This window comes from Apus apus, chromosome 2, assembly GCF_020740795.1.
Source record: "Apus apus isolate bApuApu2 chromosome 2, bApuApu2.pri.cur, whole genome shotgun sequence".
Taxonomy (NCBI): Eukaryota; Metazoa; Chordata; class Aves; order Apodiformes; family Apodidae; genus Apus; species Apus apus.
In genome coordinates, this window is record NC_067283.1 from 96,243,706 (window position 1) to 96,256,176 (window position 12,471).

General features: G+C 46.4%; 1 protein-coding gene and 1 long non-coding RNA gene across 2 annotated transcripts; both read left to right on the top strand.

The window, feature by feature from the left end:
* The first annotated feature begins 2,665 nt into the window (after positions 1–2,665).
* On the top strand, positions 2,666–11,450 carry PTGR3 (prostaglandin reductase 3). The gene is made up of 2 exons (XM_051610936.1): positions 2,666–3,487; positions 9,699–11,450. Exons 1-2 carry the CDS (start codon positions 3,177–3,179, stop codon positions 10,621–10,623), a joined length of 1,236 nt encoding a protein of 411 aa, XP_051466896.1. The 5' UTR covers positions 2,666–3,176; the 3' UTR covers positions 10,624–11,450.
* LOC127381114 (uncharacterized) lies at positions 3,498–5,804 on the top strand. The gene is made up of 2 exons (XR_007888655.1): positions 3,498–5,471; positions 5,553–5,804. It is a non-coding gene; the product is annotated as an uncharacterized LOC127381114 (long non-coding RNA).
* Positions 11,451–12,471: the final 1,021 nt, after the last annotated feature.

Sequence of the window (12,471 nt, forward strand, 5' to 3'; positions counted from 1 at the left end):
ACTCCAAAAACTTGCTTAGGAAATGTTTTCATTTACAAGGTTAATTTTCCTCCCTCTCTCTCTCTCTCTCACACACACACTCTCTCGCTTTCTCTCTCTTTTAAGTTCCTTATAAGACAAAGCTCTTCAGTCCTCTCGGCAGCAGCAGCAGCAGGGAAGATGCCAGCGGAGATGTGCAAAATAAATAAGATTTGATCAGTTCAATCTGTAGCCCAAATCCATTATCTTTCTTTCGTTCCTTTTTTTTTTTTTCCTCTCCCTCCTTTTCCTCTCTCCCCTTCTCCCCCTCCTTTCCTTAATCACTTCTTCGTCGTCTTCTTCTTGGCGGTGGAGAACCGAGCAAGCGGCGGCGATGAGACGGTAAATTCAGTCACTCCCCCCCTCTCAGGCTTTCTCCGAGATCAAAGAGTCTCAAAGCGCAACTTTCTCGCTCGCTTGCTGACTGGCTTGTTTCAGGCTCGTGGATTTGTGTGTTGTTGTTGCTGTTGTTGTTGGGGTTTTTTTTGTTTGTTTGGTTTTTTTTTATTGCGTTGATAATAGTTTGTTCATTGTGCAAAAAACGAGGTCGATCCAGTCTCTCCTTCTCCTCCCAGCACTTAGTCTAAGACCAAGAAAGCAATTAATAAAAAGGAGTAAAGCCCCCATACATACATATACACCGGATGGGAAATGTCAGTCACTCCTCCACCTTCCAAACAGTCACAGATCAAACAGTGTCACCACCGGAGAGGACTACTTTTCTCTCTTGCTCTCCCTTTTTTTTCCTCCACAAATCGAAGCTTCTTCTGATACTAAATGTAATGCAAACACGGGTTTTTATCATGGATTATTTTTTTTTGCTGATCTTGATCTGCAACAGAAGAAAAAAAAAAAAAAGAAAAAGGAAAAAAAAAACAACAAACAACACACACAAAAAATTGCCAAAACCAAGAAAAACCCCGGAGAGTGTGTGCAAAGAGGGAGGGGGGGGGAGGAAGAAAAGACATTCACTGAGTGGGAGAGATTAACGTGAACTGTCCCCCCCCCTAAACTCCTGGGAGAGAAAGAGATCCACTCTCCCTCTCTTCTCTTTTCACTGAAATATAACACACATTCGGATCCCAGGGCTCTCAGACAGTCTCAACTGATAGACAGACACATCGAGCTGCTTTTCCTGCTTCAGTTTGTTACTCCTCCTCCTCTTGCCCACGTCACCCTGACAATTACAAATAGGTCTCACACAAACCCATACCTGTCAATCTTTTTAATTGCTTTGTTTTCATTTTTTTTTCCCCTTTCCCAGAGCTAAACAATATGACAAAAAAAGAAGTCTTAATACAGCGTGGCATAAAAGATTCCTCATGTGAGACACGCGTTGAGGGGGTTGTTATAATAATCCACTTGCTGAAGTGCTGTGCAAAGACGCATGTGCTGATTTAACTTCAGCAGAGGTCTTGTTCCACCAAACTTAAAATAAATAATAATAATAAAAAAGCAGGAGATGGTACCTCGCTGTGGCACACCTCTAACCGGCATTGGATTAAAAATGATTTGTGAGAGATTACAGTTCATCCTTACTTTAAAATACCAACAGATTGCAGAGCAAGAACTGCAGCATATGAAACATGCTGCTAATAGATTTTGCACAGTATGTGTCTGGGGATTTATATAATGTTAACTGCAAGAACAGAAGGGTTCTTCCCTTTCTTTTTTAAGTCAAGAAAGCAAATAAAAACCATCCAGCTGATTCCTAAAGGAAAACACTCTAAACTGCATTTTTGCTCTCTTTTGGCCGGAAGGGAATTTATTGAGATTTTTGTTTGGCTTTTGTTTTTGTTTTTTTCATTATTAAAAACGCACAATTAAGCAACGAGCTGTTTATACTGGTAGGACGGAGTTAATTCTAGGAATTACACGTGAGCTCCCCCGACATCGGTGCAACATCTCTATTACATTACCTCCCTCCCCGCAGTTGTACCAAGTTGGGATTGGCGGCTCGATCACAACATTTGCTTTAGTCCCCTGACCCAGCCGATTTCCTGCGCAGGTTCCCTCACCCAAACATACTACTCTACAGCGAAACATGATTTTTTAATTATTAAAAAAAAAAAAAAAGTTATTTTCTGACTGTAGTAGGGAGCAAGGGGGAAGCCCCGCAACCCAACCAAGCTGACAGCAGCCTTAACCTTTCCCTCCCTCGCAGAGGCAGCCGAGGGGAGGGCTGCCGCCCAACCAAGACCACCCCAACCACCCCTCCGGACGGCAGGAAGCGCTTCGGCTGTTTCCAGCCCCCGCACGCCCCGCACGCCCCGCGCCTCCAGCCCCCGCGCCTCCCTCCGCCGCCCCAACGGCCGCAACCGCCGCCGCCGCCGCGCGCTCCCGCCCGCCCCGGCCCCCGCGCGCGCCCCGGCTAACGGCTCGGGGTTGATTCGTAGCACCTTGCGAGGAAGTGAACGTTTCGCACGGAAGGGGCGGAGCCTCAGCCCGCGGGCAGCGGCTCCGCGGCGGCGGCTAATGACAACACTAGGAGATTAGCTGCAACTTCTCCCCACTTCTCTAACCTTATCGACCTGATAATTTATCGTGCTTTCTTCCTCGTTTAATTTTTTTTTTTTAATAGATAACTTTTTTTTTTTTTTTGGTAAACTACAGAACGGGCCGGGGCGGGGGGGAGGGGTGGGGGATCCGAAGCGTTTCTTTTCGGTTTTTAAAAATCCCTTAGTCAGGGGCAACGTGCAAATTAAAAGCCACCACCTTTAGGAGAAAAGCCAGCCTGGCGTAGCTCTGCCCGAGTGGCGGAGCAGGAGCCCGCTGGCCGCGCTCCGGCGGGGGCAGGCGGGGCCGGGCTGTGTGCTGAGGCGGCTCGGGCGGGACGGACGGCCGCGGGAGCGGGCCAGCCGCGCTCCCCCGCGCTAGCGGCGGCAGAAGACGACCGGCTCGCAAGGGACCCATCTTGCCGCTGCTTCTCCGGCGGCGTTTCCGCGTGGTGGAGGGGCTAGCCGGTCGGGGAGGTCGGAGGCAGGCTACAGCTTGCTGCACGGGGCTTTATTTACATAACACAAATAGCTGCGGGGGGGGGGGGGGGGGGAGAGTTTCTCCTGCCGACTCGGTGACGGTGGGTTTTGCCAGAGCTGCCTGGAGAATCCCGAGCTGGAGCTCTCCCGAGGTGGGGAAGGAGAGGAGGACCGAGGCAGGGCATGAGTTTGAGCGCAAAAAGCGGCGCTTGGCTGAGCTCCCGGGCAGCGTCGTGCTGGTGGCGGCGGCAGAAGCCGCCGTCGTGCGCGGCAGCGGGTCCCGCCTGGTCCTACTTCGGCGGCAGCCAGCCGCGGCCCATCCTGGACATGTCCTACTCCCGCCACTTTCTGGATTTCCAGGGCTCGTCCATCCCCAGCTCCATGAAGAAGCTGGTGGTGACTAAGCTGAGCCAAAACTTCAGGGAAGCGGTTACCCTGCGGCAGGACTCGCCCGTGCCTCTCCCGGGAGACGGAGACCTCCTTGTCAGGAACAGGTGAGCGGCCCCCTCCACCCCCCCGGCCCCGCGGCGGCCCCTTCCGGCTCCTCGCACCCTGTGGCCTGCTCCCTCACTTTGGAGACCGGCTCCGAAGCTGTACCAGCTGCCATCTGGCGACTGTTAATTTAATTTTATTATTATTGTTGTTGTTTTGAACGGCTGGTGCTACAGACTGGTCGCCCCATCCACGTGCGCGGGGGTGAGAATTCCTCCTCCGCCGCCCTTTCTTCGGCGGGGGTGTGTGCGGGGGATACGCGCAGCTCCTGGCGTGCGCCTGCCCCGAGCAAGAGAAACACCTCCGGGGCCCAGTGCCAAAGCGGGGAAGCGGCAAGTTTTGTGCTCAGTGAGCGCCGAGGAGGGAGGGAGACGCCGGGAAGCCCTTGAGAGTCCCTCCCAGGTCGCCGCTTGGGCTCGGTACACGCACGTAGTCCCCGGGGCGTGAGTGTATCCCTGTCGTACTCACGCACCTCTCTGGGGACATCAACCTGGAGCCGCGTGTCCCCGACATCCCAGATGTGCGTGGAACCCCCGCGCCAGCCCTCTCCTCCGTGCGGCCCCGCGCTGGCTCCCCCCCGTGCCCTTTTCCCCACCCCCACCCCGGTGCGGCCTGCCCGCCGCTAACCCTCAGCCAGCCGTGACTCACCAGGGCGGCAGAGGCCCGGGCTCGCCGCCCTGCCAGCCTTGGCCGCCGCGGCACCACCCCCGCCTCCGCGCCCCGAAAGCGGGCGGGGGGGAGGGGGCAGGGCGGCCGCCCGTCCTCGGCCCGCCCCGGCCCGGCCGGCCGCGGCCTGGTTCGGCAGGACGCGAGCTCGGGGTTGTTGTCGACTTTTAGAGTGGAGTCAGGTCGGGCGGAGAGTGAAAGAGGTGACATTTTGCTTAACATAATGCGCCGTAAATCCAGGGCCAGCTCTACGACTGCGCGTCCGGCGCGGTGACCAGCTCGCCACGAAATGAAGACCTTGAGGACAAAACGTGCCTTTACCCAGTTGTCTCTATAAGCCTGTTTGTTCGTAGTGGTTCCTTACTAGACGCTGTTGTTCCTTAAGCTAAAAGTAAGCCTGTTAAAGTTCCGAGTTTTCTCTACCCACGAGGGGAAGCTGAAACTCAGGGAACTTCGGAGCAGACTGCGTGGCTAACGCGGAAGAGAGCAGCACTCTCAGGTTCTTGTCAAGCAAGGAAATAGTAACGCACAGTTTGCCGTGCTCTTAGTTGGAGCTGAAAAATGTTAAGAAGCCCTAAGTTGGCTTGAGAACAGTGCTGGAAGTTCTGTTAAGGCAGTGTGTTATACCTGTATTGTGTGTGTATATGCGTAATCTCTAGCGTGTGTCCTTATGTAACACATAAATGTGTAGTAAATAAATGCAGGAAGAAAGAACAGGGACTCTTCCAGGAGCTGACAAGAAAGCTTCGGTGGCCCTTTAATCCTGATGCTGACATCTCCCACTAGGATTTCTCAGACCAAAATTCCCTCCAAACCTCAAAGTCTAAAACATTGTGTTGTTGCATCCACTAATGCCCATGAAACAGTAATGGCATGAAACAGCCATCTGGCCAGAGTTTAAATTCCTTCTTGTGGAAGGGGTCGAAAGACTTGAGATACAAGTAGCAAGTCCCTACTTGGGTAATGCAAGGCAGAGTGACATCCTCGCTTCTCAAATATCACCCGCCCCACACACTATTCCCCACACTTGGAATCTTTCTCATTCTCTCCCCATCCTTCCTGTGAATTTAAAACATTTATTCCGTTTTTATACAGCTTCCATTGTAACCCTTCCTCTTTCTCTTTGCTGTTTGTCCCCCTGAGTTCTAGGGGGACGTGCACACCTCATGGTAAAAGAGCTGAGGTGCAGAGCTCGAACTAGGCTGAAGGCAGGAGCTGGTCCACGGATTCAGGCAGGCAATTACGGGTTTTAACACATCAGCCTGTTACACCCGTTTCTGTAGAGACACACGCACAAGTGGGGATGGAAGGGAGGGAGAGGTGAGTGATGAAGTCTAGATTTAGAGTTCATACATTTTGTATTATTTGTGGCATTTCCTCTCTATTTCTTATTATTTTCAGGGGAACATCACAAAAGACATGGGATCATGTTACTGAAAAACATTCTCTATATACAGGCTGCAGCAGGGAGCAGGTTCTGAATGTTTCCCCCTCTTGTCATGCTGGGGAAGCGTTTTCCCATCCCCAGAGGATGAGTTGCTGTCTCTATTTAGTTTTTTTTAATAAAAAAACAAAACAAAACACAAGCTCTGAACGGAACTATACATTTTGTAGAAGGTAGAAACAAAGCAATAAAGGACTTGAGTTCCAGGAGTACATTTGTGGATTTGTTCATTTTCATCCCAGTCATGCCCATTAATAGTATTAATTGCTTTGAGCTTTTCATGCAAAATAATCCTCATCCACCACAATATAATCTGGTTTTGGATTTAGGGAAATGGGAAATCACAATATGCTGAGTTCCTGTATGGATAGGTATTTAAAAATAAGATGCAGTTAGGGGGAACTTTCTTTCCCTCTTTCTTCCTTAGAGAACTAATCCCACAACCCTTGTTTCTACATATTAATAAATAAATAAATCATTTATTCAGAAATTCTTCAAAACATTATTTAAAGCATTTTTTATTTATTTAACTTTGATTCTGTGTAGGAGAAGAGAAGGGGAAAAGGTGAATAAAAAATCCTTAGCAGAGCCATTTAAGCTTTGTTAGTCCTGTTTTGGAGTGGAGGGGGCACGGTTCCTCCATTTTATTGCAGGAGAAGGACCCAAAGGCTATGGAGCTTTGGTCCTTCTTAAAGTTGTTGGGAGATTTTTGAGATTTTCTTGAGGAAGTGACACATTTCATTTCCAGACTACTTGTAGGGATTTACTGTTGGCCTGGAAGATGGGGACAAAGTTTACAGAAAAGCGAGTGAGAGGGGTTAAGAAAGTTTTTGAACGAAGGGACTAATGGATCACAGTTGGAAAAGTGAAGGACTATTCCTGCTGAGTGTTTGGTCTAGTGTCGTTTTTTTTGCATAGTACTGGTTTGGATGACTTTGTTTTGTCTGTGTTTGAGGCTGCAGTGCTGGTTTTCAGTGTTTCAGGCTTTGTTGTGGTAGGAAAAGTAGCATTTCCTCCCCTCGGTGGTGTCCTCCTGTTTTCTGTAATAAACAATCCGAGGGGGTTCAACACTGTGGAGTATAAATAAGACGGTGACTCAATGGGCGTTATTATTTTGGGAAAAGCCACTCTCTAGTTGTTTTTTGTTTGGGGTTTTTTTCCCTTCATGTTTACGTCTTGAAACACTGAGGGAGAAAGCCTCGATTAGAAACTGCTAAATTAAATAGCAAGTATTAAATAAGAAAGTAAAATGACAATACAGAAGGTCTGGAAGGGGTCTTAAAACCCATCAGCACCCCAAATAGTTGTTACTTCTTCGCTCTCCTTTTCTTAGTCTCAGAAGTTAGTAAAATGGTCTTCAACTTGTAAGTCGTACTTATTCCTACTTTTAAAAGAAAAATAATCTAAGAAACTGCGGGTGCATCCTGTCACCTCTCTTCTGTCAACTGGAATGACAAGGCAAATTAGACAATATGTTTTAATTTAATAGACGCTGCATATGAACGTTTTAATGTGGAAGAAATCTAAGAGACTAAACAGTTTAAAAAAAATATAAAATATTCCTTACGATGTGAACAGGAGTTTTGAATTTGCACACAATAAAAAGGGAGTGTAAAAAAAATAAAAAAATAGGGGGGGAGGGCTGGACGGCAGGCTGTATTGATTAATAATGATGAGCCCAAGAGCCCAGGGAGAAGCATTTCCCGTGGCTCAGCAGCCCCGCGGAGAACGGGAGGGTGCACGCGTGTCTGTGTGTGCAGAAGGCGGCGGGGACGAGCCCCCCGCCCAGCGGGGCAGCGCACACGTCTTTGTCCGCCCTAGCCCCTGCCAGCGCGGCAGAGGGGCAGCGGCGGGCAGGGCCGAGCGGGGGACTCGCCGCTCCTTCTCCCACCGCACGGCTCCGTAGGCGGGCGGGGCTGCGGCGATCGGGCGCAGGACAGGGGATGCGGGGCAGCCGGACCCCCTGCCGCCCCGCATCCCCTGCCCGGCGCCCGGTCGCCCCCGCGCCGCCGAGATCGCCGCACCTTGCCCGGCGCGGGGGTGGGCGGCCGGGCAGCACCAACTTGCGTCCTTTGGCCACCGTGACTGTACGCACAAGTTGCGGTGCAGCCCGGGCGGGGAAGGATTTGCATCTTTTCCGGCTCAAAAACAAAAGCAACGGTGCGTGCGCTGGAGTCCTGTTCGGCAGGCGTCTGGCCCACCGCACGACTTGCCTCTTCCCCTCACGCAAAGTTTTTGTCCTCAGAGGGTTATTCACTTGCCTTTGTGCTATCCCCGCTGCCCTGCAGCGCTGAGAAGGGGAAACTTCCAAGGGGGGGGAGAGCTTGTTACTGTTACCGCGGCTGTGCCCGGCCTTTTCGACGGTGCACTGCCCCAGCCAAGGACACGGCTGCTCCGCACCCTGCGAAAGCAGATGTGCGCCGGCAGCGTGGGGAGGGAGACGCAGCCCAGCGGGGAACAGGGACCTGCCTATCGAGCTGGGCCCGGGGGCTGCTGCGGGGACAGAGTCAGCGCCTGGGTCCTGGCCTGACAGATAGCCAGAGCCCCCGGTTGGGCGAAGGGATGAAAGCGAGGAGGGAGCGAGCCACGGCTCCCCGCCGGCCTCTCACCCTCAGCTCCCTTCCACGCAAACTGGGGTGTAACAGCGGGAGGAAGCTAGTGCAGCGCCGGCACGTCTCGCCTCGGTGCTCCGAGCCCTTCTCCCTGGCACCCGAGGGACACGGCTTGCCTCGGAAGCTGCTGCTCTGTTACCAATTTTTGTACATCTTTTAGTTGTACTGCATGGGAGTTACCTTAAGGCAGGGTAATAGAGGAATTTTTGTATATAGGAACAAAACATGAGCATTTTTTTATTGCGGCTGAGCAACGAATTAAAGGCAGAATTAAAAAGAGCAACGGTCATTTTCACCTATTTTATACATCTATATGTTTATGCTTGGATGTCTTTTTATATATATCGCATTACGTTGTTGAAAGTTTCAGGCTCCCCATGCTGTAAAGAATGAAAGAAATCAAATGACTAAAGCTGTTTTTATTCTCCTTGCTCTGTGTGCAAGCAGTTTAAAACTACACACACATATGATTTGAGCCTATTGCTAACTGCAACAATTGAAAGAGCCCTGTTTGCATACTTCTGCAGCTTTTGCATGGCACCAGGTACACCATTCAAATCGTCACTTCTATGTGTAGTAACAGTCCTGGACTTTTCTGTTGCATGTGTTTCTTTTTGACATTTTCCAGTTAACAGAATCTTTTCCAGTCTCACTCACTGTGCCTTTGTAGAGATACTCTTATGTTGTTGGATTTTTTTAAGGTGTAACTAAAATATTATTCGTGTTAAGCAAGATAATAACTTTCTTTTAGGCATTATCCCTTAGTGCTTAATCAAGTTGTGATAATGTCTCTTATTAACTTTTTCTTAAAAAAATAAATTAGCATCCATTTTCACCTGTTAGAGGTCAGTAGGACTTGATATTCAGTCTTATAATTTTAGTCCTTCTGTGCAAGGTTGTTTTGATGTGTTGCAAGTAATTTCTATAAAGAAAAATATTTTAACGTTGACATTAGCTACATCAAAAGGCAAATTTGCTGTAGTGACTCCATCAATTAAAAGGTACTTGCCTACAGTAACATGACCTTGCAAGTGACATCGATAGTTAATATGATCGTTAGTCATTAACAGTATTATTATATTCAAAAATGTAAATTTCTTGCCAGAATCCACATATTTACCGCTTTGCACGTTTTATTCTTCAGTGTTTTCACATCTTGTATAAAGTGGTCAATTAATTTTCATCTTTTACTCTTATACAGAATTATTTTTAGTTTGCTTTGTTTGGTCAAAAGGACCTGAGGAAGAGAAAAGTTGGCTTTTGGTTTTTTCCTTTTTTTTTTTTTTCTTTTAACGAATTCATCTTTAATTCTAGAGTAACAGAATGTAAACTACAGAAGTCTGATGGAAATAGTCTGTGGAGTGTATGCATTATACCAATAATCAGAAAAAAAGTCTCATACTAATCCCACAAATTTAAATTAAAGGTTTCTCATGTGACAAAGACTTGATAAGGAGTAAATCTTTTTAATACATTTTTGTTTTCTTCTAGATTTGTCGGCATTAATGCATCCGATATAAACTACTCAGCTGGTCGATATGACGCATCAGTTAAACCCCCGTTTGATATAGGTTTTGAAGGTGTTGGGGATGTGGTAGCGTTAGGGCTCACTGCTAGTGCTGATTATACAGTGGGTCAAGCTGTGGCCTACGTGAAAGCAGGTTCCTTTGCTGAATACACAGTTGTGCCTGCCAAACATGCAGTTCCTCTACCCTCTGTGAAACCCGAGTTTCTTACTTTAATGGTAAGTGGTGCTACTGCATACATCAGTTTGAAAGAGCTGGGAGAGCTGTCTGAAGGCAAGAAAGTTCTGGTGACAGCAGCGGCTGGAGGAACAGGCCAGTTTGCTGTGCAGCTTGCAAAGAAGGCAAAATGCCACGTGATTGGAACCTGCTCCAGTGATGAAAAGGGTGGTTTTCTGAAATCCATTGGCTGTGACCGTACGATCAACTATAAAACTGAAAATGTTGAATCTGTTCTTAGGAAGGACTACCCCGAAGGTGTGGATGTTGTGTATGAATCTGTTGGGGGAAAGATGTTTGACTTGGCTCTGAACTCCTTGGCTACCAAAGGGCGCCTGATAGTTATTGGGTTTATCACTGGCTACCAAAACCCTACTGGCCTCCAGCCCATTAAAGCAGAGTTACTGCCAGCAAAACTATTGAAGAAGTCTGCCAGCATCCGGGGTTTCTTCTTGAACCATTACCTTTCCGAATACAAAATGGCTCTGAAGCACTTGCTCGAGATGTATGAAAGAGGAGACTTGGTTTGTGAGGTGGACTTCGGAGACATGTCTCCAGAGGGCAAGTTCACTGGCCTGGAGTCTGTGTTCCGTGCTGTAGATTACATGTACATGGGAAAAAACATTGGAAAAATTGTAGTTGAATTACCTCACTCTGTCAACAGTAAGCTGTAAAAACAGAACAATGATATAAATCAGAAGAGAGAAAATGGGCACTTTATGCCTCAGAATTACTAGGAACAATTTCCTTTTTTAAGCTTGGTAATTGATACTATATTAAAAAACAGCATTAAGGTGTTAATAAAAAGTTTTGTGTTTTTTTCCTTTTCTTAAAAGTGCTTAAATCAGTGGCTGCAGTACAGACTTAATGGGCCTGTGTTTGATTCTGTCACTTAGGCTAGCATGAGACAAGAATATTGTTCTTGACAGAGTAAGTCTTGATGCAGAGGCAGATTTAATCTGTTGGACTGGTTTGATAATACTTCATATGTAGTTCAGATTAGAACTAAATTATTTCAGCCACTTTAATTCTGTGATTTAAAAATAAAATAATTAGAACAAGACTAAGTAAGGAGTTATCTTGTGGTTGCTCCATTAATCTCTTCAAGTTTCTGGAAAAAATTATGCTCTTCATTTTTTGTCACAAACACGATAATCATAATTCAGTTGCATCATGGATCATAGTAATATTCCTTGACTGGTTACACAGGGAACATTTATCCTCCAATTCTGACATGTCAGTAATATTAAGAAGAGCAACTTGACTTTTTTTAATTATGTCTTTCGTAACTATAAACAACTGTGCAATTTTCTTTTAAATCTTTAACTACAAGTTGCAACACAGTCTCATTTTTTAGCCTTTTCATTTGCTACTGTTACTGTTTACTGTGGGGTCCTTCCTTCAGTCAGTATTACAATTGTGTTAGAGTGGGTTTTTGAGCCATTTTTATGTGTTCGGGTCCTGTATATTTTTTTAAGAATTAATAAAGCTAAAAAAGCTATTTACGTATTTGTGGCATTTATTCATATTGACATGGTTCTTGCTGACTAGGTCCTTTGTAGATATTCTCTGTATTGTAGAGTTCTGTGACCAATGATTCTTGTGACTTCCCACGATCATGCTGCTGCTTCTACTTTTACCTAATATCGCTTCTGCAGAAGCCCTTTTACAAACAGCAAGAGCATTTTAAACCTACAGCCGCAGTACCTCATACGTAGTGGGTGCAGTTAAAATGTTTTGTAAAGTTTTGAAAATTCTTCCTCACTTAATAGATATTAACGGTACATGCAGTGGGAATTCTAGCTAAAAGTGTAATATTTTCCAGAACAATAAAATACATTAAACTATGCTTCTTCTACATATTTTCTTTCTTTTTTTTTTTTTTTTTTTTTTTTCCATAGCAGACTTTAAGATTTGGAAGGCTGATTTTGTGACATCCTTTGAAATTATATACATTTGTATGCAGTTGGAGAAATGGAAATTTCTTAAGAACATACACCTAATAATAAACATAACAATAGACCGATAATGTCTGGAGGTTGAAGGAAAAAGTCCAGAGTAAACTTGATTTTGAGGCATTATTCAGGACTGACTGTACACATTTTGAAAGTAACATGTAGGAAAAACTTATATTTTACTCAGTAGTGCAGATGAGAGAGAAAGTACTTTTAACTTTGAGTTAACGTATTTTAGTTTTAATTTTCGTTGCATGTGTCATTCGCATCCTAAAGAATTGTGTGCAACAAAGGACTGTCCCTTTTTTGAGACATGACTACTGGGTTTAGTCCCACTTTGGAGGATTCTGGGGAAAGGCAGAATGGCTTGAGCCATGTTACCATTACTCTTTTACTCAAGCTTGAGCATCAAAACACTGATTTTTCTTTTCACCAAGATCTGCTTTTAGAAACATACTTCCTCTTTCCTCTCTAACATTACAAATATTGTGGTGGGTTGTATTTTGCATAATTAGAAAGGTATATTGGCTTTCCAGATGGATGCTAGAAAGATGCAGGCACTCAAGT

What these genes read in the sequence shown, in the direction of transcription:
- PTGR3 (XM_051610936.1), top strand. Translation starts at nt 3,177, where the DNA reads ATGAGTTTGAGCGCAAAAAGCGGCGCTTGGCTGAGCTCCCGGGCAGCG. An exon ending in GACCTCCTTGTCAGGAACAG is followed by an intron (nt 3,488 to 9,698) that starts GTGAGCGGCCCC and finishes GTTTTCTTCTAG; the next exon opens with ATTTGTCGGCATTAATGCAT.